The sequence below is a fragment of the Ranitomeya variabilis genome, chromosome 4 (genome assembly GCF_051348905.1).
Source record: "Ranitomeya variabilis isolate aRanVar5 chromosome 4, aRanVar5.hap1, whole genome shotgun sequence".
Lineage (NCBI taxonomy): Eukaryota > Metazoa > Chordata > Amphibia > Anura > Dendrobatidae > Ranitomeya > Ranitomeya variabilis.
This window is the reverse complement of record NC_135235.1, coordinates 409550420-409574433: the sequence shown is the minus strand read 5'-3', so window position 1 is coordinate 409574433 and position 24014 is coordinate 409550420. Positions and strand designations below refer to the sequence as shown.

Genomic DNA, 24014 nt, shown 5'->3' with positions numbered 1-24014 from the left:
AGCTGCCTTGACAATGTTATGGGGCAGTCGCATCTCTTGACACGTCATCTGAAGATTGGGGAACAGTTCAATATAAGCAGCAGCAGCCTCATCCTCAAGTCATCTTATTCTGCAGCCAGTAAAGAGCAGACCAAGCAGAGATCTTCACTGTGCACAAGCTGCACTCCATCTCTGACTAAATTATTTGCCACAAATAGGAATATTTTTAATAAGAAAAAGTCACTATTTGAAAAAGTTCCTCCACTAATAGTGTGTTCCAATTTCTGAAGACTCCGGTTTGCTTTACTCGGCCTTCCCCGGTGACCTCACATACGGCGCTCCAGCCAGTAAACACAAGCAGAGCCGCTGAGCTCCCTATTGGCTGCAGTGCTGTTGACATGTCAGCGCTACAGACACCATCTGACACTGGAGTGGCGACTCTGCTCTAGACCCATGGAGGGTGAGTAAGCACAGTTCTGGTTTTCTTTAAACAAACTGAAGGACAGTGGTAGTGGGTTTTTGAAAACTAGGAAACCCATCTAAGCTTCTTTAGAAGAGAGAAGTCCTCAGATGCTGAGAAGTAGAGTATATGCACTGCAATACATACCTGAGTACTTGTTTAATATTGAGGAGCAGTGCTCCAGCACTTGGTAGTATTCACCCTCCAACAATTTGCATTGACAGTAATTTAAAAGCAATGGTGTGATCTTTGTGTCAAGAGAGATCCAATCCGGAGATCCAGGCTGCTCCTGAGACAACAAAGCAATATGCATTGAGTATAACACTACATGAGGTCCAAGTCAAAAGGCTTTATGGTGCGACAGTCAGTATTGGACTGCTGAGAACTTTGCCTTGTGTTGTGAGGGGCACCCAATATTACAGAAAAACTCATCATGCTGCAAGCATCAAGAAACCTCTTGTAAATATACCCACTGCAAAAACGTAACATTTCCCCACAATAAAAGTTATTGAAATATAAATATACTCTTAGGCAACAGTCATATTATTAGTATGTGTTCAGTATTTGTATGTCAAAACCAGGTGAGGAACAATAAAATAAGAGTATAATAGCAACACGTCACCTCTTCTGTACTTTTGACCCACTCCTGGTTTTGGCTTACAAATACGGATAGTGTGATCGTAGCCTTAAAGGGAACCTGTTAAAAAATCCTATTAAGCTGCATGTTAATAGCATTATGAAGCTGTGCTGGCCGCCAAACTGAAATCCCAACTACAGGGAGGCCGTCTTCTGCTTTCAGTCAGAGGCGTAGCTTCAGTCACCCCTCAATACATATTGAGTGGCAACTGTAACAACGCCACCAGCACTAACAGCCGGCACAGCACTAAGGTACTGCCGAACCGGCAGTCAGTTCTGAGGCATGCTTACAGCCGCTGCTCACATGTACTGAGTGGTAATGGAAGTCCTGCCCCACATGACAAAGCCAGAGGCTGCCAGGAGATGAATAAAGGTTGTTTCCTACCAGTAGCCGGGCTTTTAATGCACAGGCCGCAGAGTAGCAGCATTTTTTGACATGACAGTTTCCTTTGGTCAGTGCCCATTGGGTGAAATCATGTAGAAAGAACACTAACTAACAGTACTCCCCACCACTACTTTAAGGCCATGTTCACACTTTGCGGTTTTTACTGCGGAACCGCCGCGATTTTGATGCTGCGGGTCCGCAGCAGTTTCCATAGCGTTTCCATTTACATGTAAACCCTATGGAAACCGCAAACCGCTGTGCACATGCTGCGGGAAAAACCGCGCAGAAATGCAGTGGTTTAAAACCCGCAGCATGTCACTTCTTTGTGCAGAATCGCTGCGATTCTGAACACATAGGAATGCATTGAACCGCTTACTTCCCGCATGGGGCTGTGCCCACGTTGCGGGAAGTAAGCGGCTAATGTGCGGGTGGTACCCGGGGTGGAGGAGAGGAGACTCTCCTCCAGGCCCTGGGAACCATATTTGGGGTAAAAAAAAAAAGAAAAATAAAAAATCATGTTATACTCACCTCTCGCGCTGCACGCGGCCGGCCGGTCAGAGTTGCTATGTGAACAGGACCTGCGGTGACGTCGCGGTCACATGACCGTGACGTCACGAAGGGTCCTTCTCGCACATCATCTTTGGGACCGGACCGCCGGGTGCAGCGCCGAGGAGATCGGACGTCAGAGGGTGAGTATAACCAATTTTTATTATTTTTAACATTACTATTGATGCTGCATATTACTGCATATGCAGCATCAATAGTATAGGCGGAAACCGCAGAACAAACCGCGATAAATCTGCAGGGATAACCGCAGCGGTTTTGCCCTGCAGATTTATCAAATCCGCTGCGGGAGAACCCGCAGAGGGACGCCGCAAAGTGTGAACATGGCCTAAGGGTGTATTCACACTGCATCTTTTTCCGTAGGTCAAAAATATCAGTTTTTCAAGCAAAAGAAGTTTCAGGGTTCACTCCTTTCCAATAGTGTTGTGTATCTGAAGCCTTATTTTGGGGCGTTTCTAGAGGTTTTTTTTTCTACATTTTTTTTTCCTTCCCAGTTGTGTTTGACGTTTCCACATTCTCTTTGTACAGTTTTATTGGTGTTTTCCCTTGTACGTGAGACAGATGACATGCTGTAAAAAAAATTAAAAAAGTTGCCTTGTGTGTCTTTATATCCTTCCCATTGACTTCCATTGTAATGTACTGAAGGTAATCTGCCACCAGGTTTTTGCTATGTATTCTTACACCAGCATTCAACCAATTCCAGTGATATGTCACTTACTAGTCCGCATGCTATAATTCTGATACAATCAGTTCTCTCTGCTGCAGCTGCTGCAGTGTTTTGCCGAGCCCTGTATAACTCAGCCCACACCAATGATTGGCAGATGTCAATGTGCACAGGAAGCAAAAGCTGTCAATCAGTGGTAGCGAAGGGGTTACAAAGTGCAGTTGACTAGGAGGCATCAGGCACCTGGTCCTCTAAGAATAATCTCCTTATGACTCGGACCCCACAGCACCGGTCACTACTGAGCATGTGCTTAAGTGCAGCACAGATTCATCTCAACTAACAGCCGAGATCCTTCGATCAGGAACAGAACAGACCTTTATAGGACATTTCACAACTTTCCCAAATTCTTATGAAAACACTTACGGTCCATCCTGCACTGGACTACTGTACCCAATTTATTATATGTTTTAGGAGTCGGTCCGTTTTATACAGATTCCAAGTTTCACCAAAATGGACACTGACTCCACAGCCCTGGATAAAACACTTAAAAAAAAAAAAAAAACAAACAAACAGCCCAGTAACAGATACATGTTGCTCTCAGATTAAATAGCAAAAACCTGCTGACAGATTCTGTCTAAGCATCTTGGTGGAAAATGCCAGAAGAACATATGTCTTTTTTTTTCTAGCTGTAACTGGTTTCCCAACACTTCAGAGAGAAAAATTGCAAAAATGACTGCAGGCTTCCCTGAGACCCTCGGAGCAACGCGATGTGATCGCGTTGCTCCGAGCGTCTCTTACCTCCTCTCCCTGCAGGCCCCGGATCCAAAGTGGCCGCGGGGCTGCATCCGGGTCCTGCAGGGAGGTGGCTTACCAAGCGCCTGCTCAGAGCAAGCGCTGGTAAGCCTGCAGCGCTGTAAGTCAGATCGCTGGGACAAAGTAAAAAAGTTAAAAAAAAAAAAATTTCCACATGTGTAAAAAAAAAAAAAAAAATTCCTAAATAAAGAAAAAAAAAATATTATTCCCATAAATACATTTCTTTATCTAAATAAAAAAAAAACAATAAAAGTACACATATTTAGTATCACTGCGTCCATAATGACCCGACCTATAAAACTGTCCCACTAGTGAACACCGTTTAAAAAAAAAAAAAAAAGGCAAAAAAACGCTTTATTATCATACTGCCGAACAAAAAGTGGAATAACACGCGATCAAAAAAACGGATATAAATAACCATGGTACACCTGAAAACGTCATCTTGTCCCGCAAAAAATGAGCCGCCATACAGCATCAGCAAAAAAATAAAAAAGTTATAGTCCTCAGAATAAAGCGATGCCAAAATAATTATTTTCTATAAAAGTTTTTATCATAAAAGCGCCAAAACATAAAAAAGATATAAATGAGGTATTGCTGTAATCGTACTGACCCAAAGAATAAAACTGCTTTATCAATTTTACCAAACGTGGAACGGTATAAACGCCCCCCCCCAAAAAAGAAATTCGAGAATAGCTGGTTTTTGGTCATTCTGCCTAACAAAAATCGGAATAAAAAGCGATCAAAAAATGTCACGTGCCCGAAAATGTTACCAATAAAAACTTCAACTCGTCCCACAAAAAACAAGACCTCACATGACTCTGTGGACCAAAATATGGAAAAATTATAGGTCTCAAAATGTGGAGACGCAAAAACTTTTTTGCTATAAAAAGCGTCTTTTAGTGTGTGACAGCTGCCAATCATAAAAATCCGCTATAAAAAAACGCTATAAAAGTAAATCAAACCCCCCTTCATCACCCCCTTAGTTAGGGAAAAATAATAAAATTAAAAAAATGTATTTCCATTTTCCCGTTAGGGTTAGGGCTAAAGTTAGGGTTGGGGTTAACCCCTTCACCACCAAGGGTGGTTTGCACGTTAATGACCGGGCCAATTTTTACAATTCTGACCACTGTCCCTTTATGAGGTTATAACTCTGGAACGCTTCAACGGATCTTGGCGATTCTGACATTGTTTTCTCGTGACATATTGTACTTCATGTTAGTGGTAAAATTTCTTCGATATAACTTGCGTTTATTTGTGAAAAAAACGAATATTTGGCGAAAATTTTGAAAATTTCGCAATTTTCCAACTTTGAATTTTTATGCCCTTAAATCACAGACATATGTCACACAAAATACTTAATAAATAACATTTCCCACATGTCTACTTTACATCAGCACAATTTTGGAACCAAAATTTTTTTTTGTGACGGAGTTATAAGGGTTAAAAGTTGACCAGCAATTTCTCATTTTTACAACACCATTTTTTTTTAGGGACCACATCTCATTTGAAGTCATTTTGACGGTTCTATATGATAGAAAATACCCAAGTGTGACACCATTCTAAAAACTGCACCCCTCAAGGTACTCAAAACCACTTTCAAGAAGTTTATTAACCCTTCAGGTGTTTCACAGGAATTTTTGGAATGTTTAAATAAAAATGAACATTTAACTTTTTTTCACACAAAATTTATTTCAGCTCCAATTTGTTTTATTTTACCAAGGGTAACAGGAGAAAATAGACCCCAAAAGTTGTTGTACAATTTGTCCTGAGTACGCTGATACCCCATATGTGGGGGTAAACCACAGTTTGGGCGCATGGCAGAGCTTGGAAGCAAAGGAGCGCCATTTGACTTTTCAATGCAAAATTGACTGGAATTGAGATGGGACGCCATGTTGCATTTGGAGAGCCCCTGATGTGCCTAAACATTGAAACCCCTAACAAGTGACACCATTTTGGAAAGTAGACCCCCTAAGGAACTTATCTAGATGTGTGGTGAGCACTTTGACCCAACAAGTGCTTTACAGAAGTTTATAATGCAGAGCCGTAAAAATAAAAAATCATATTTTTTCACAAAAATGATCTTTTCACCCCCAATTTTTTATTTTCCCAAGGGTGAGAGAAGAAATTGGACACCAAAAATTGTTGTGCAATTTGTCCTGAGTACGCTGATACCCCATATGTGGGTGTAAACCATTGTTTGGGCGCAGGGCAGAGCTCGGAAGGGAAGGAGCGCCATTTGACTTTTCAATGCAAAATTGACTGGAACTGAGATGGGACGCCATGTTGCATTTAGAGAGCCCTTGATGTGCCTAAACATTGAAACCCCTAACAAGTGACACCATTTTGGAAAGTAGACCCCCTAAGGAACTTATCTAGATGTGTGGTGAGCACTTTGACCCAACAAGTGCTTTACAGAAGTTTATAATGCAGAGCCGTAAAAATAAAAAATCATATTTTTTTCACAAAAATGATCTTTTCACCCCCAATTTTTTATTTTCCCAAGGGTAAGAGAAGAAATTGGACCCCAAAAATTGTTGTGCAATTTGTCCTGAGTACACTGATACCCCATATGTGGGTGTAAACCATTGTTTGGGCGCAGGGCAGAGCTCAGAAGGGAAGGAGCGCCATTTGACTTTTCAATGCAAAATTGACTGGAATTGAGATGGGACGCCATGTTGCGTTTGGAGAGCCCCTAATGTGCCTAAACATTGAAACCCCCCACGAGTGACACCATTTTGGAAAGTAGACCCCTTAAGGAACTTATCTAGATGTGTGTTGAGCACTTTGACCCAACAAGTGCTTCACAGAAGTTTATAATGCAGAGCCGTAAAAATAAAAAATCATATTTTTTCACAAAAATGATCTTTTCACCCCCATTTTTTTTATTTCCCCAAGGGTAAGAGAAGAAATTAGACCACAAAAGTTGTTGTGCAATTTGTCCTGAGTACGACGATACCCCATATGTGGGTGTAAACCATTGTTTGGGCGCATAGCAGAGCTCAGAAGGGAAGAAGCGCTATTTTACTTTTCAATGCAAAATTGACTGGAATTAAGATGGGATGCCATGTTGCGTTTGGAGAGCCCCTGATGTGCCTAAACATTAAACCCCCCCCCACAAGTGACCCCATATTGGAAACTAGACCCCCCAAGGAACTTATCTAGATGTGTTGTGAGAACTTTGAACCCCCAAGTGTTTCACTACAGTTTATAACGCAGAGCCGTGAAAATAATAATTTTTTTTTTTTCACAGAAATGAAATTTAGCCCCCAGTTTTGTATTTTCACAAGGGTATCAGGATAAATTGGACCCTAAAAGTTGTTGTCCAATTTGTCCTGAGTACGCTGATACCCCCTATGTGGGGGGGAACCACTGTTTGGGCGCATGACAGAGCTCGGAAGGGAAGGAGCGCCATTTGGAATGCAGACTTAAATGGATTGGTCTGCAGGCGTCACGTTGCATTTGCAGAGCCCCTGATGTACCCAAACAGTACAAACCCCCCACAAGTGACCCCATATTGGAAACTAGACCCCCCAAGGAACTTATCTAGATGTGTTGTGAGAACTTTGAACCCCCAAGTGTTTCACTACAGTTTATAACGCAGAGCCGTGAAAATAAAAATTATTTTTTTTTTTCACAAAAATGATTTTTTAGCCCCCAGTTTTGTATTTTCACAAGGGTATCAGGATAAATTGGACCCTAAAAGTTGTTGTCCAATTTGTCCTGAGTACGCTGATACCCCCTATGTGGGGGGGAACCACTGTTTGGGCGCATGACAGAGCTCGGAAGGGAAGGAGCGCCATTTGGAATGCAGACTTAAATGGATTGGTCTGCAGGCGTCACGTTGCATTTGCAGAGCCCCTGATGTACCCAAATAGTACAAACCCCCCACAAGTGACCCCATATTGGAAACTAGACCTCCCAAGGAACTTATCTAGATGTGTTGTGAGAACTTTGAACCCCCAAGTGTTTCACTACAGTTTACAACGCAGAGCCGTGAAAATAAAACATATTTTTTTTCCCACAAAAATGATTTTTAGCCCCCCAAATTTTTATTTTCCCAAGGATAACAAGAGAACTTGGACCCCAGAAGTTGTTGTTCAATTTGTCCCTAGTACGCTGATACCCCATATGTTGGGGTAAACCCCTTTTTGGACGCACGGGAGAGCTCGGAAGGGAAGGAGCACTGTTTTACTTTTTCAACGCAGAATTGGCTGGAATTGAGATTGGACGCCATGTCGCGTTTGGAGAGCCCCTGATGTGCCTGAACAGTGGAAACTCCCCAATTCTACCTGAAACCCTACCCCTAACCTCACCCCTAACCGTTTACTGAACATTTTCTGACAGTCATAAGTGCCACGTATATAAGTGCCACGTATATAAGTGCCACGTATTTAAGAGCCACGTATTTAAGTGCCACGTATTTCAGTGCCACGTATTTCAGTGCCACGTATTTCAGGCACTGAAAAATACGTGGCATGTAAATACTTCAGTGCCACGATATTTCAGTGCCACGATATTTTAGTGCCACGTATTTCAGTGCCACGTATTTCAGGCACTGAAAAATACGTGGCACGTAAATACGTGGCACGTAAATACGTGGCACTTAAATACGAGGCACTTAAATACGAGGCACTTAAATACGTGGCACTTAAATACGTGGCACTTATATACGTGGCCACTGAAATATCGTGGCACTTATATACGTATATACGTATATAAACGTATATTTCAGTGCCACGTATTTCAGGTTAGGGGTAGGGTTAGGGTTTTTTGTTTTTTTCTTGTTTTCTTGTGTTTTTCTATAAAAACGCATGCGTTTTACCGCGTTTACATGCATTTTTTCACACATGTGGTTTTTTTAAAAAACGCATGCAGATAAAAACGCAAGTGTGAAACCAGACTAAAAGACGCTTTTTATAGCAAAAAAGTTTTTGCATCTCCACATTTTGAGACCTATAATTTTTCCACATTTTGGTCCACAGAGTCATGTGAGGTCTTGTTTTTTGCGGGACGAGTTGACGTTTTTATTGGTAACATTTTCGGACACGTGACCATTTTTTATCACTTTTTATTCCGATTTTTGTGAGGCAGAATAACCAAAAACCAGCTATTCATGAATTTCTTTTGGGAGAGGCGTTTATACCGTTCTGCGCTTGGTAAAATTGATAAAGCAGTTTTATTCGTCGGGTCAGTACGATTACAGTGATACCTCATTTATATCATTTTTTTATGTTTTGACGCTTTTATACGATAAAAACTATTTTATAGAAAAAATAATTATTTTGGCATCGCTTTATTCTGAGGACTATAACTTTTTTATTTTTTTGCTGATGATGCTGTATGGCGGCTCGTTTTTTGCGGGACAAGATGATGTTTTCAGCGGTAACATGGTTATTTATATCCGTCTTTTTGATCGCGTGTTATTCCACTTTTTGTTCGGCGGTATGGTAATAAAGCGTTGTTTTTTGCCTCGTTTTTTTTTTTTTTTTCTTACGGTGTTTACTGAAGGGGTTAACTAGTGGGCCAGTTTTATAGGTTGGGTCGTTACGGACGCGGCGATACTAAATATGTGTACTTTTATTGTTTTTGTTTGTTTTTTTTAGATAAAGAAATGTATTTATGGGAATAATATTTTTTTTTTTATTATTATTTATTTAGGAATTTTTTTTTTTTTTTTTTTTTACACATGTGGAAATTTTTTTTTTTACTTTGTCCCAGGGGGGGACATCACAGATCGCAGATCTGATAGTGTGCACAGCACTCATATCAGATCTGCGATCATACTTTCATCGGAGCAGGCTGCAGCTTTCATCTGCAGCCTGCTCCGACCCGGAAGTGCTCCCTGCAGGACCCGGATACAGCCCCTCGGCCATTTTGGATCCGGGGCCTGCAGGGAGAAGACGTTCGGTACGAGGTGAGTACATCACCTTGTACCGATCGTCTCAGGGAAGCACGCAGGGAGCCCCCTCCCTGCGCGATGCTTCCCTGTACCGCCGGTACACCGTGATCATGTTTGATCGCGGTGTGCCGGGGGTTAATATGCCGGGGGCGGTCCGTGACCGCTCCTGGCACATAGTGCCGGATGTCAGCTGCGATATGCAGCCGACACCCGGCCGCGATCGGCCGCGCTCCCCCCGTGAGCGCGGCCGATCGCGTATGACGTACTATCCCGTCGGCGGTCATGGGGGCCCACCCCACCTCGACGGGATAGTACGTCAAATGTCGGGAAGGGGTTAAAGATAGGGTTAGGGTTTGGATTACATTTACGGTTGGGATTAGGGTTAGGGGTGTGGTTAGGGTTACCGTTGGGATTAGGGTTAGGGGTGTGTCTGGGTTAGAGGTGTGGTTAGGGTTACCATTGAGATTAGGGTTAGGGGTGTGTTTGGATTAGGGTTTCAGGTAGAATTGGGGAGTTTCCACTGTTCAGGCACATCAGGGGCTCTCCAAACGCGACACGGCGTCCGATCTCAATTCCAGCCAACTCTGCGTTGAAAAAGTAAAACAGTGCTCCTTCCCTTCCGAGCTCTCCCGTGCGCCCCAACATATGGGGTATCAGCGTACTCGGGACAAATTGGACAACAACTTTTGGGTTCCAAGTTCTCTTGTTACCCTTGGGAAAATAAAAATTTGGGGGGCTAAAAATCATTTTTATGGGAAAATTTTTTGTTTTCTTTTCACGGCTCTGCGTTGTAAACTGTAGTGAAACACTTGGGGGTTCAAAGTTCTCACAACACATCTAGATAAGTTCCTTGGGAGGTCTAGTTTCCAATATGGGGTCACTTATGGGGGTTTCTACTGTTTGGGTACATCTGGGGCTCTGCAAATGCCACGTGACGCCTGTAGACCAATCCATCTAAGTCTGCATTCCAAATGGCGCTCCTTCCCTTCCGAGCTCTGCCATGCGCCCAAACAGTGGTTCCCCCCCACATATGGGGTATCAGCATACTCAGCACAAATTGGACAACAGCTTTTGGGGTCCAATTTCTCCTGTTACCCTTGGGAAAATACAAAACTGGGGGCTAAAAAATAATTTTTGTGGAAAAAAAAATATTTTTTATTTTCACGGCTCTGCGTTATAAAATGTAGTGAAACACTTGGGGGTTCAAAGTTCTCACAACACACCTAGATAAGTTCCTTGGGAGGTCTAGTTCCCAATATGGGGTCACTTGTGGGGGGTTTTAATGTTTAGGCACATCAGGGGCTCTCCAAACGCAACATGGTGTCCCATCTCAATTCCAGTCAAATTTGCATTGAAAAGTCAAACGGCGCTCCTTCCCTTCCGAGCTCTGCCATGCGCCCAAACAGTTGTTTACCCCCACATATAGGGTATCAGCGTACTCAGGACAAATTGCACAACAACTTTTGGGGTCCAATTTCTTCTCTTACCCTTGGGAACATAATAAATTTGGGGTGAAAAGATAATTTTTTGTGAAAAAATATTTTTTATTTTTACGGCTCTGCATTATAAACTTCTGTGAAGCACTTGGTGGGTCAAAGTGCTCACCACACATCTAGATAAGGTTCTTAGGGGGTCTACTTTCCAAAATGTGTCACTTGTGGGGGGTTTCATTGTTTAGGCACATCAGGGGCTCTCCAAACGCAACATGGCGTCCCATCTCAATTCCAGTCAATTTTGCATTGAAAAGTCAAATGGCGCTCCTTCCCTTCCGAGCTCTGCCATGCGCCCAAACAGTGGTTTACCCCCACATATGGGGTATCAGCGTACTCAGGACAAATTGTACAACAACTTTTAAGGTCCATTTTCTCCTGTTACCCTTGGTAAAATAAAACAAATTGGAGCTGAAATAAATTTTGTGTGAAAAAAAGTTAAATGTTCATTTTTATTTAAACATTCCAAAAATTCCTGTGAAACACCTGAAGGGTTAATAAACTTCTTGAACGTGGTTTTGAGCACCTTGAGGGGTGCAGTTTTTAGAATGGTGTCACACTTGGGTATTTTCTATCATATAGACCCGTCAAAGTGACTTCAAATGAGATGTGGTCCCTAAAAAAAAATGGTGTTGTAAAAATGAGAAATTGCTGGTCAACTTTTAACCCTTATAACTCCCTAACAAACAAAAATTTTGGTTCCAAAATTGTGCTGATGTAAAGTAGACATGTGGGAAATGTTACTTATTAAGTATTTTGTGTGACATATCTCTGTGATTTAAGGGCATAAAAATTCAAAGTTGGAAAATTGCGAAATTTTCAAAATTTTCGCCAAATTTCTGTTTTCACAAATAAACGCAAGTTATATCGAAGAAATTTTACCACCGTCATGAAGTACAATATGTCACGAGAAAACAATGTCTGAATCACCAAGATCCGTTGAAGCGTTCCAGAGTTATAACCTCATAAAGGGACAGTGGTCAGAATTGTAAAAATTGGCCCGGTCATTAACGTGCAAACCACCCTCGGGGCTTAAGGGGTTAAAATACATTTGAAAGCCTGAATACATGAAAAGCAAGTTGTTTTCATAAATAAACAGGACCATTCTTTAGATCATTTTGTTAGTGTTTTTTTAATCAAACCAGTAGAGGGAGGAGGGGGTATTAAAATATTTTCAACTTTTTTTTTTTTTTATTTCATGCTTGAGCTTAAAGAGAAGTATTTTTCCACAAATATCTTGATATTAAAGGGAACCTGTCAGCAGATTTTGCAGCTATAAGGCTGCAGTCACACATCCAGTATTTGGTCAGTATTTTACATCAGTATTTGTAAGCCAAAACCAGGAGTGGGTGATAAATGCAGAAGTGGTGACGTGTTTCTATGATACTTTTCCTCTGATTGCTCCTTTCCTGGTTTTGGCTTCCAAATACTGATGTAAAATACTGACCAAATACCTACAGCATTCTATAATGCTGTAGATAAGCCCCCGATCCGACCTGCAAGTGACGAAAAATAAATTTTATTATACTCACCAGGGGGGCGGTCCGGTCCGATTGGTGTCACAGGTCCGGGTCCTCCCCTCTTCTTGCGATGCCGCCCTCCTGGTTGCTTTATGGCTCCCTGGCATTGCGCTCCTGCCCAGGCGTACTTATCTGCCCTGTTGAGGGCAGAGGAAAATACTGCAGTGCGCAGGTGCTAGGAAAGGTCAGAGAGGCCCAGTGCCTACGCCATGCAGCACTTTTCTCTGCCCTCAACAGGACAGATAAGTACGCCTGCACAGGAGCGCGATGCCGGGGAGCCATGAAGAAGCAGGAGGACAGCATCGCAAGAAGATGGGAGGCGCTGCTCCCCCCCCCCGTGAGTATAATATAACTTATTCTTCTTCACTTGCAGGTCGGACCGGGCGCTTATCTACAGCATTATATAATTGTATATAAGCCCTGAGGGCTGTCCCACACGTCCAGATAATTCCGGTACCGGAATAAATCGGTACCGGAGTTATCCGTGTCCGTGTGCCTGGGAACTCATGTAGGCCATACGTGCGGCACACGTGTGCCGCCCGTATGGCGAGTGGGTACCACACGTAGCGTGTGTTACCCACGCGTGTGGTACCCTGCATCGTGCGGAAGCCGCGATTCATATGTTCCCTGCAGCAGCGTTTGCTGCAGAGAAAATATGAATAACAGTGTTTAAAATAAAGATCTATGTGTCCGCCGCCCTCCCACCCCCTGTGCGCCCCCCCCCCCCCCGCTGTTCTGAAAATACTTACCCGCCTCCCTCGCTGCTTCCTGGTCTGGCCGCGGCTTCTAGTGTATGCGGTCACGTGGGGCCGATCATTTACAGTCATGAATATGTGGCTCCACCTCCCATAGGGGCGGAGCCGACTATTCATGATTGTAAATGAGCGGCCCCACGTGACCGCATACAGTAGGAGGCGCGGGGCAGAGAGGAAGGAGTGACAGCCAACGTGGGAGCGGGTGAGTATTTTCAGGACAGCGGGGGGGGGGCGCACAGTGGGTGGGAGGGCGGCGGACACATAGATCTTTATTTTAAACACTATTATTCATATTTTCTCTGCAGCAAACGCTGCTGCAGGGAACATATGAATCGCGGCTTCAGCACCATGTGGGGGGGACAGCGCTTACTGTAGCGCTGTCTCCTGCACGCACACGGACCCCAGACGGAGAACGTCCGTGTGAGGTCCGTGTTTTACACGGACCCATTGACTCTATTGGGTCCGTGTAATACGTGCGCTCCCACGAACACTGACATGTCTCCGTGTTTGGCACACGGAGACACGGTCCGCAAAAAATCAATGACATCTGAACAGATGCATTGATTTTTATGGGTCTACGCATGTCAGTGTCTCCGGTACGTGAGGAAACTGTCACCTCACGTACCGGAGCCACTGACGTGTGAAACCGGCCTGAGAGGCAGTGGCCGCATCTTATAGCGGCAAAATCTGCTGACAGGTTCCCTTAACCCCTTCCTGACGTCGGACGGGATAGTACGTCCGACGTCAGGTCCCCTGCTTTGATGCAGGGCTCCGCGGTGAGCCTGCATCAAAGCTGGGACATGTCAGCTGTTTTGAACAGCTGACATGTGCCCGCAATAGCGGCGGGTGAAATCGCGATTCACCCGCCGCTATTAACTAGTTAAATGCCGCTGTCAAACGCAGACAGCGGCATTCAACTACCGCATCCGGCCGGGCGGCCGGAAATGACGTCATCGCCGACCCCCGTCACATGATCGGGTTCGGCGATGCTTCAGTATTGTAACCATAGAGGTCCTTGAGACCTCTATGGTTACTGATCGCCGGTAGCTGTGAGCACCACCCTGTGGTCGGCGCTCACAGCACACCTGATTTTCTGCTGCATAGCAGCGATCTGATGATAGCTGTTATGTAGCAGAGGCGATCGAGTTGTGTCTGCTTCTAGCCTCCCATGGAGGCTATTGAAGCATGCAAAAGTAAAAAAAAAAAAAAGTTTAAAAAAAATGTGAAAAAAATAAAAAAAACATAAAAGTTTAAATCACCCCCCTTTCGCCCCAATCAAAATAAATCAATAAAAAAAAAAAATCAAACCTACATATATTTGGTATCGCCGCGTTCAGAATCGCCCGATCAATAAAAAAAAAGCATTAACCTGATCGCTAAACGGCGTAATGAGAAAAAAATCCGAAACGCCAGAATTACGTTTTTTTGGTCGCCGTGACATTGCATTAAAATGCAATAACAGGCGATCAAAAGAACGTATCTGCACCGAATTGGAATCATTAAAAACACCAGCTCGGCACACAAAAAATAAGCCCTCAACCGACCCCAGATCATGAAAAATGGAGACGCTACAAGTATCGGAAAATGGCGCAATTTTTTTTTTTTTTTAGCAAAGTTTGGAATTTTTTTCACCACTTAGGTAAAAACTAACCTAGTCATGTTAGCTGTCTATGAACTCGTAATGACCTGGAGAATCATAATGGCAGGTCAGTTTTAGCATTTAGTAAACCTAGCAAAAAACAAGCGTGGGATTGCACTTTTTTTTGCAATTTCACCGCACTTGGAATTTTTTTCCCGTTTTCTAGTACACGACATGGTAAAACCAATGATGTCGTTCAAAAGTACAACTCGTCCTGCAAAAAATAAGCCCTCACATGTCCAAATTGACAGAAAAATAAAAATGTTATGGCTCTGGGAATACGGAAAAACGGAAAATCCCACGGTCATGAAGGGGTTAAAGGCCCTGGTTCAGCAATCTTTTTTACACTTTTTTGGTGTAATTATGGTTCTAATAGTGAAGTTTGCTCTTTAGTCCATATTTAAGTTGCGCCTTCTTTTAAGTTACCGTATTTTGCAGATTATATGATGCACCCTAAATTTTTGAAAGGTAAATAGGAAAAAACTTTAATAAAATGATGGCTCATCTTCTAGTCACCTTTCACAGTAGCATAACGGGGGGGGGGGGATGGTCGTTGTGGTGGAGCGGGTCCCAGGAGGCAAGGGCACTGCTGCAGAAATCTGGTGGAGGCAGGAGTGGGGTGACGCTGTGGGCACTGGGCTGGTAGAGGGGGTGTTTGCCGCTGCGAGGCTGCACAGCTCCGTACTTTTGTTATAGCAGGATCCATTTTATTTTGCTTGCCTCCATTTTTGTAAGTGTTACAAAATTTCAGAAAAACAAGCTGTTACTCACTATTCTTCATAGCTGTTATTGCTGATTGCTAAGAACTAATTGTAGCAGGGCATGGGGGATGAAATGTCCTTGGTAAATAACGAATAATGTTCTGTGTAAAAATATGATTGCGAAACCACAGGGAGACAAATAGTAAACTCTCCGACGCTTAGCCCATATATGGTGAATCCGCTTCCGACATAAGTATTAATAAAAAGTCTGTGTAAGCTCAATAAACTAGAGATACTTCAGATACATACTTGGTGTACTGTGTCTTGTCTCTCCGGTGTCGTGACGTCATCTCTAAAGTGGACTCAGAGAACAGGTCAAGACCTGCGACAACACTTTCAGAAAATGTCTGGAATCCCGCATTTCCCATCTCCATCTATGCATGCACCGCCTCTGGCCTCCATTTTCCTGAAGTCCATCCCAGTGAAAAGGATGGGAAGTGTGGGGCTACCATCATTTTGTAAAAGTCCAGAGCCCATGAAGGCTCGCACCACCGAACACCCCCTCTTCCCAGCATATGGGGCTGTAGCAGTGTCCCCTGCCTCCTGCCCCCCACTCAGGTAAGCTACACTCTGTTAAGACAAACCCACATCCCCCCCAAAAAAAAAAAATTGTGGGGGACAGGTCAATGAGTCAGTCCGTGCTCAGACCGTGACACACGGATGTGTGAATGTGGCTTTATCTACATGGTTTTGTGCACACATTGCAGATTTGCTGCGTTTTTACCATGCAGCTTTGCTAGAAAATCCTGAATTAATCCTGATGCCAGCAAAGTGAATGAGAAACCTGAAGTGTCATGCACATGTTAAGTATTTGTGACTTGCAGATTTGGTGCAGAAAATAATCTGCAGCATGTCATTTCTCTGTGCCTTTTTGCCAGCGGTTTTCACAATTGACCTCAAATCAGTCAAAAAATGCAGAGCATAAAAAGTGCGTTTTTACAGCTGCATTTTTCCTGCCAAGAGATGCAGAAATTTCTGCATCCATTTACTCAATGTGTGCACACAGCCTAATTTATCACTTGCAAATTTTTGAAATGTCACAAATCTTGTGCAATTGTACTCCAGCACCCTAGTAGAGTACAAAATAGCATTTTACTTTAGACTTTAACTGCACAAAAACAAACATTTTAAAGCATCGTTAGGGTATGTGCACACGTCAGGATTTCTTGCAGAAAATTCCTGAAGAAAACCGGACATTTTCTGCAAGAAATCCACATGCGTTTTTTTCGCGTTTTTCTAGCGTTTGACGCTTTTTTTTTGCGTTTTTTCCCGGAGCTTCCCAATGCATTAAATAGCGGGAAAAACGCGAAAAATCCACAAAATTAATGAACATGATGCGTTTTTTTACCGCGATACGTTTTTTTTTGCGGAAAAAAAATGCATCATGTGCACAAAAATTGCAGAATGCATTATAATTTATGGGATGCATATGTATGCGTTTTTCGCGTTTTTATAGCGAAAAAACAAGAAAAAACGCAACGTGTGTACACAGCCTGACAGTTTTGTTCTTAAAAAAAAAAAAAAGGCACAATAAATTAAAGGGCATCTTTGATTTTGCACAAAATTCTTCAAAGAATTTGATGTAAAAAAATAAATACCACAGAAGAAAAGTGACTTGAAAAAATACAAATGATGACTCAAACTAAGTAAATGTATCAACAAAACAGAAAATGAGGTGTTCCACTATAACATACCTTCATTTGTAATGACTTTAAGCAAGCAATGGCTTCATAGTATTTGGCAGCTGCTTCTGGGATGTTCCCCTCCTTATACATCTGATTTCCTTCCTGGTGGAGCAATGGCACCGCACCTAGCTTCTCTTCATCTGACATAGCCCACGCGTCTTGTCTGTATGATCCTGGCTCCTCTATCTAGAAGAGAAGATGATGATGGTCATGGAAAATGTGGCGTTTGTTGCTATTAAGGAACTATGGAGCTTGCTCAGGACCTGAGCATACTCCATATATAGCCGACACCTGACTGCAAAAGGTTCCCCTTCACTATATTTTTAAAGAAGACCTTTCACCAGATCATGTTGAGCTGGACACAGGATGTAATAATGGCTGCAGAATGGAAGAACATGTTTTTGCTTAACTTTCATTTCACCCCTCTGTAGAGTTATCAGCAAAGTATAACACAGAATGAGTTACATCCAAGGGGGGTGTTATCAGATAGCAGCTCATACAAAGAGAAGAAATACCACCACCACTGAAAAGTACCCACTTGGACATAAAAGTGAACTCACTAGGTGCCAAATACTTTGATACATATGCCTCTGGAATCCGCCGGAAGTACTAACTTGTGGATCCACTCCATTTACTTGTAGTGGCTGCCGCACGGTACTTCACACCTGCCTCCTATTGATTTGACAATTTGATATTGTCAAAATTTATTGAATGCAGCAAAATGGAAACAGGAAAGTATCATTTTCCACCCATTTCTGTTGGGTGCAGAAATATTTGGGCACATTTAAGATATAGTTGTGTAATCAATATGGGCTTAAAGAGTAAACTCTCAGCTTTAAATTTGAGGGTAGTCACATCCTTAAAAATAGAAAGGCCAGATTAGACTTTGCCAAAAAGCTATAAAGAAGCCATCCCAGCTCTGGAAAAACATTCTTTGCACGATGAAACTAACATCAACCTGTACTAGAATGATGGAAAGAAGAAAATATGGGGAAAACGTGGAACAGCTCACGATTAATGATGAGCGAGCGTGCTCAGATAAGGTGTTATCCGAGCACGCTCATGGGCTAATAAAGTATCTGCGGCCTGCTTGAATACTATGATCAAGTCGCCGTGTCTGCGTGTCTCGCAGCTGTTCAATAAGGCCGGTTTCACACTTGCGTTTGTAGCAGCTGCGGACTTCCTCCGTGAAGCCCCGCCCTCCACCGCTAGCTCCACCTACTTCTGCATGCGGCCGGCATGCGGCCTGTGTACCTATATTTAACATTAGGTACGCAGGTCGTGCCGCAGTATGCGGATGCTTCCGCATGCGTCGTTTTGACGATGCGGAGACCAGAGTAGGACGCAGCTTGTAGCAAAAACGAAGCATGCGGAAGCATCCGCATACATACATACAAGCGTGCTCAGACGACACCTTATCCAAGCACGATCACTCATTACTACTCATGATCCAAAGAACACCACATCTTCTGTACACCAGGGTTGAGGCAGTGTGATGGATGGGCATGTATGGCCTCCAACAGCACTGGGTCACTAGTGATTATTGATGATGTGACTGAAGACAGAAGCAGCCGGAGGAATTATGAAGTGTACAGGGCGATACTTTCTGCTCTGATTGAACCAGATGTGTGTTGATTCAACGGTGCTTCATAGTAAAGATGGACAATAACCCAAACAGGCAAAGGCAAAGAAGTAGAATATTCTGCAATGGCCAAGTTAATCAACAGATCTGAACCCCATCGAACATGCATTTCACATGCTTAAGACAAAACTTAAGGCAGACAACAACTAAAGTCAGCTGCAGTAACGGCCTTGCAAAGCATCACAAAGGAGGAATCCCAGTATTTTCTGACATCCATGGCCACCTGACTTCAGGTAGTCGGTAGTCAGTACCTGCAAAGGATTCTCTACACAGTATTAAAAATGAACATTTTATTTATGGTAAATTGTGTCCAATGACTTTTGAGCCCCTGACATGAGGACGCTTTGTAGAAAATGACTACAATTCAGTTGTTTCATTTTCAATCCAAAATAGTGTCACGAAGAGGCCAAATCACCAAGACTCGGTCACTGCCCAAATATTTCTGGACCTAGCTAAATGTCCATAGCTTCAGTTGCACCAGGCGTGGGGAACATCTGGCCTGTGGGCCATACGGCCCGCAATATCATCTGGTGCTGCCCGCAGCCACTTTGCCCATTTTCTGGCCGTGGACCGTTTAATCCTTCAGAGGTTGCGGATGGCCGCTATGTGGTCCGGCGCCGCCCCCATCGCTCATTCAACTTATCGGCATCATAGATGCCGATACAGTTAAAAGCAGTAATGGAGGAGAGAGAATCATGTGACGCTCCCTCTACCATCATTCCCCCCCTCTGCTGGTGACTCAGCAGGCACGCAATGACGTCACTTCATCGTGCGCCACACTGTACCAGCAATGGAGCTGGTGAGACCAGAGCAGAGCCTGGAGCAACGTGGGGAGGAGAGGGGAGTACTGTGTGTGTGTCTGCAGTATACTGTGTATTGGGGGGAGTTGCACTGTACTGTGTGTAGAGGGAGGGAGTTGCACTGTACTGTGTGTTGGGGGAGCTGTGCCTGTACTATACCGTGTATTGGGGGGAGTTGCACTGTACTGTGTGTTGGGGGGGGGGGAAGAGTTGAACTGTACTGTGTGTTGGGGGAGCTATGCTGTGTGTTGGGAGGGGAGCTGCACTATACTGTGTTGGGGGAGCTGTGCCTGCACTATACAGTGTATTGGGGGGAGCTGCACTATACTGTGTGTTGGGGGGGAGCTGCACTATACTGTGTATTGGGGTGCTGCACTGTACTGTGTGTTGGGGGAGCTGCACTATACTGTGTGCTGGAGGGGAGCTGTGCCTGGACTATACTGTGTATTGGGGGGAGTTGCACTATAGCTGTGTGTTGGGGGGGGGGGGAGAGATGCACTGTACTGTGTCTAGGGGAGTTGCACTATACTGTGTGTTGGGGGAGCTGTGCCTGCACTGTACTGTGTATTGGGGGGAGTTGCACTGTACTGTGTTGGGGGGGCTGTACTGTACTGTGTGTTGGGGGGAGATGCACTCTATTGTGTGTTGGTGGGGAGCTGCACTGTACTGTGTGTTGGGGGGAGCTGCACTGTACTATGTGTTAGGGGCTGTATGTTGGGGGGAGCTGCGTTGCACTATACTGTGTATTGGGGGAGCTGCACTATAATGTGTGTGTGGGGGGAGCTGCAAGTTATTTAAAATTTATGAATAAGTATAGTTAATATTTTAATGTTTAAGTTAATAATATTATACGGCCCCCAAACGCTATTATAAAATTCCAATTGGCCATTTGTTCCCCACCCCTGCGTTACACTAATGCTGTTCTGTGTTTATGAAGGAAAAGACTGATATCTACTATATAATTGTCTAAGGGTAATTTCCGTCTGTCTGTCTTTCTGTCACTGATATTCATTGGTCGCGGTCTCTGTCGGTCATGGAAATCCAAGTCGCTGATTGGTCGCGGCAAAACGGCCACGACCAATCAGCGACGGGTACAGTCCGGCGGCAAAATGGCCGCTCCTTCCTCCCCGCAGTCAGTGCCCGCTCCATAATCCCCTCCAGTCAGCGCTCACACAGGGTTAATGGCAGCGGTAACGGACCGCGTTATGCCGCGGGTAACACACTCAGTTACCGCTGCGATTAACCCTGTGTGACCAACTTTTTACTATTGGTGCTGCCTATGCGGCATCAATAGTTAAAAGATCTAATGTTAAAAATAATTAAAAAAAAAATAAAATCGTTATATACTCACCGTCCGTCGGCCCCTCGGATCCAGAACCGGCCTTTCCCGCTCCTCGCGACGCTCCGGTGACCGCTCCATGCATTGCAGTCTCGCGAGATGATGACGTAGCAGTCTCGCAAGACCGCTACGTCATCATCTCGCGAGACCGCAATGCACACTTGGGACTGGAGCGCGCGAGGAGTGTCGGTAACCGCTTCGCCTGCATCCGGGGCCAACGGAAGGTGAGTATATCACTATGTTTTATTTTAATTCTTTTTTTTTTTTAACAGGGATATGATGCACACATTGCTATATACTGCGTGGGCTGTGCTATATACTACGTGGGCTGTGCTATATACTACGTGGGCTGTGCAATACACTACGTGGGCTGTGTTATACACTCCGTGGGCTGTGCTATATAACTACGTGGCTGTGCTATATACTCCGTGGGCTGTGTTATATACTATGTGGCTGTGCTATATACTCCGTGGGCTGTGCTATATACTACGTGGCTGTGCTATATACTACGTGGCTGTGCAATATACTACGTGGCTGTGCTATTTACTACGTGGGCTGTTATATACTACATGGCCGGCCGCGAACAATCAGTGACAGGCGCAGTCCGGCCGCGAATTGGAGCGGGATTTGAACCACGCTTCGCTAATTGGTCATGGCCGGCTGAATCCTGTGTATTCAATGTATTATTCTAAAATCTTCATAAATAAACTACATACATATTCTAGAATACCCGATGCGTTAGAATCGGGCTACCATCTAGTAGTCTATATTTGCCATTTTTCTGACTTGTCTGGTACAGTAGTATGAAGTAACAATGAGGGAGCATCTTTTCTTAGAATTCCATACGGTGCTCAAGAGGTTCCCTACGTTCACATGTAGGGAAAGATGACTGGTCCTTTAAATGCTTGTGATTTCCTACTTCCTAATAATGTTCTGCTGTCAGCAATAATCCAACAACCTATACATATATATAATCCAGCAGAGTATGTTTGAGCCTTTGCATAACAAAAGCCCCACAACACACTCGGTGCCCAATGCATATCATCTAATTGCTGTATGTTCTGCTGTTGGCACTGAATCATTTCTAGACTTTTCCCTGTGGATGATATGTCTATTGCCCATCACATCTTCCTGTGGCATCACATAACTCGCATCCATCTGCAGATACAGCTCAAAATACAGACTGTTTCTGATATCTGGTATTCTGGTATCCTCTAGTCACACCTTATGTCAGTGTGTGAATCAAGGTTAAAAAAAAAAAAACAACAAACATGTACATGCAGTACTGTGCAAAAGTTTTAGGCAAGTGTAAAAAAATGCTAATGTAAGAATACTTAGTTTATCACTTAACAAAATGCAAAGTGAATGAACATAAGAGAAGTCTAAATCAGATCAGTACTTGGTGTGACCGCCCTTTGCCTTCAAAACAGCATCAATTCTTCAAGGTACACTTGTACAGTTTTGGAAGGAAGATTCCAGATATTTTAGAGAACTAACCACACATCTTCTGAGCTAATCCTTCTGTCTCTCCATGTAATTACACACAGACTTGATGATGTTGAGCTCAGAGCTCGTAGGGGTCATATCATCACTTCCAGTACTCCCTATTCTTTACGCTAAAGCTCATTTTTAATGGCATTGGCTGTATATTTTGGGTTGCTGCTGCAGAATTCATCAGAAGTCTCCCTGATGATATCACATGATGGATAAGTATCTGCCTGTATTTCTCATCATCGAAGGACACCATTAATCCTGAGCAAATTCACAACGCAATTTGGTGAAATACAGCCCAAAACTAGCAAAGAGCACTACCGTATTTGTTCTTCAGCAGGACAACGACCCCAACATATGGCTAATGTGATAAGAACAAACCCCAGCATAAACAAGGAGTCCTGGAAGTGATGATACGGCCCCCACAGAGCCCTGAGATTATAAGAAAAGTCAGAAGTATTTGCACAAGCCTACATCCACAGAAGATCTGTGCTGATTAGTTCTCTAAGGGTACTGTCACACAGTGGCACTTTGATCGCTCCGACGGCACGATCCGTGACGCTCCAGCGTCGCTCCAATATCGCTCCAGCGTCGTAGACTGCGGTCACACTTTGCAATGCACGGCGCTGGAGCGATAATTTCATGACGTAGTTGCGATGTAGAAGTCATACGGGACATTGGGAATATCGTGCACACCTTTGTTACACGCTGCGATCATGCCGCCACAGCGGGACACTAGACGACGAAATAAAGTTTCAAACGATCTGCTACGACGTACGATTCTCAGCGGGGTCCCTGATCGCAGTAGCATGTCAGACACAGCGATATCGTAACTATATCGCTGGAACGTCACGGATCGTGCCGTTGTAGCGACCAAAGTGCCACTGTGTGACAGTACCCTAAGATTCTGAAAACATTCCAAATTAGCATCATAATATATAGTGATACTATCACTTATGACAAAAAAGCATGTAGCAACTCAATCAATTGTAGAAATATGGAGAAAACACAGTCCATGCTACGTAACAAAAGGTACATTTTATTCATCAAAATATTTTTTTTTAAAACATGCATATCAAATGAGTACACGGGAAGTAACACAGTTATTGAGGAAGGATAACTACCAAAGCAAAGAGTTTATATATAGCTGGGAGGATATAAGTATTCTAAGCTTAGCTATTGATTACAAGAAACAAGCTGTGATGTAATGTAGATGAATAATTAAGGAGACCTAACCACATTTAAAATGGTTAATAGTACATGCTCAGTAGCCCGAATTTGATTGGTCTCCCTAATCCCCTACTGTATGTAATATAGCAGTTCATGGATAGCACTTTCAGGGATTAGAAACCGGTTGCATCAGCACTATTTCCATGTCACACAAACTTAAGGTAACAGAATAAAAACGTGGCAAGATGTTAGTATAACAAGTAAATACCCAATGCTGTAGTGTAGGCATTGCACCAGGCCAGACTCCCCAACGTACGTTTTA

The 24014-nt window shown here is 43.7% G+C and overlaps 1 protein-coding gene across 1 annotated transcript in view; it reads right to left on the bottom strand.

Annotated features, from left to right (window-relative positions):
- AIP (AHR interacting HSP90 co-chaperone) overlaps positions 1-24014 on the bottom strand; it is a 31888-nt gene that overhangs the window by 1425 nt on the left and 6449 nt on the right. The window contains exons 4-5 of the mRNA XM_077251151.1: positions 17260-17436; positions 587-728 (exon numbers count right to left, since the gene is read on the bottom strand). Coding sequence (XP_077107266.1) covers positions 587-728; positions 17260-17436 — 319 coding nt within the window. The remainder of the gene's footprint in view (positions 1-586; positions 729-17259; positions 17437-24014) is intronic.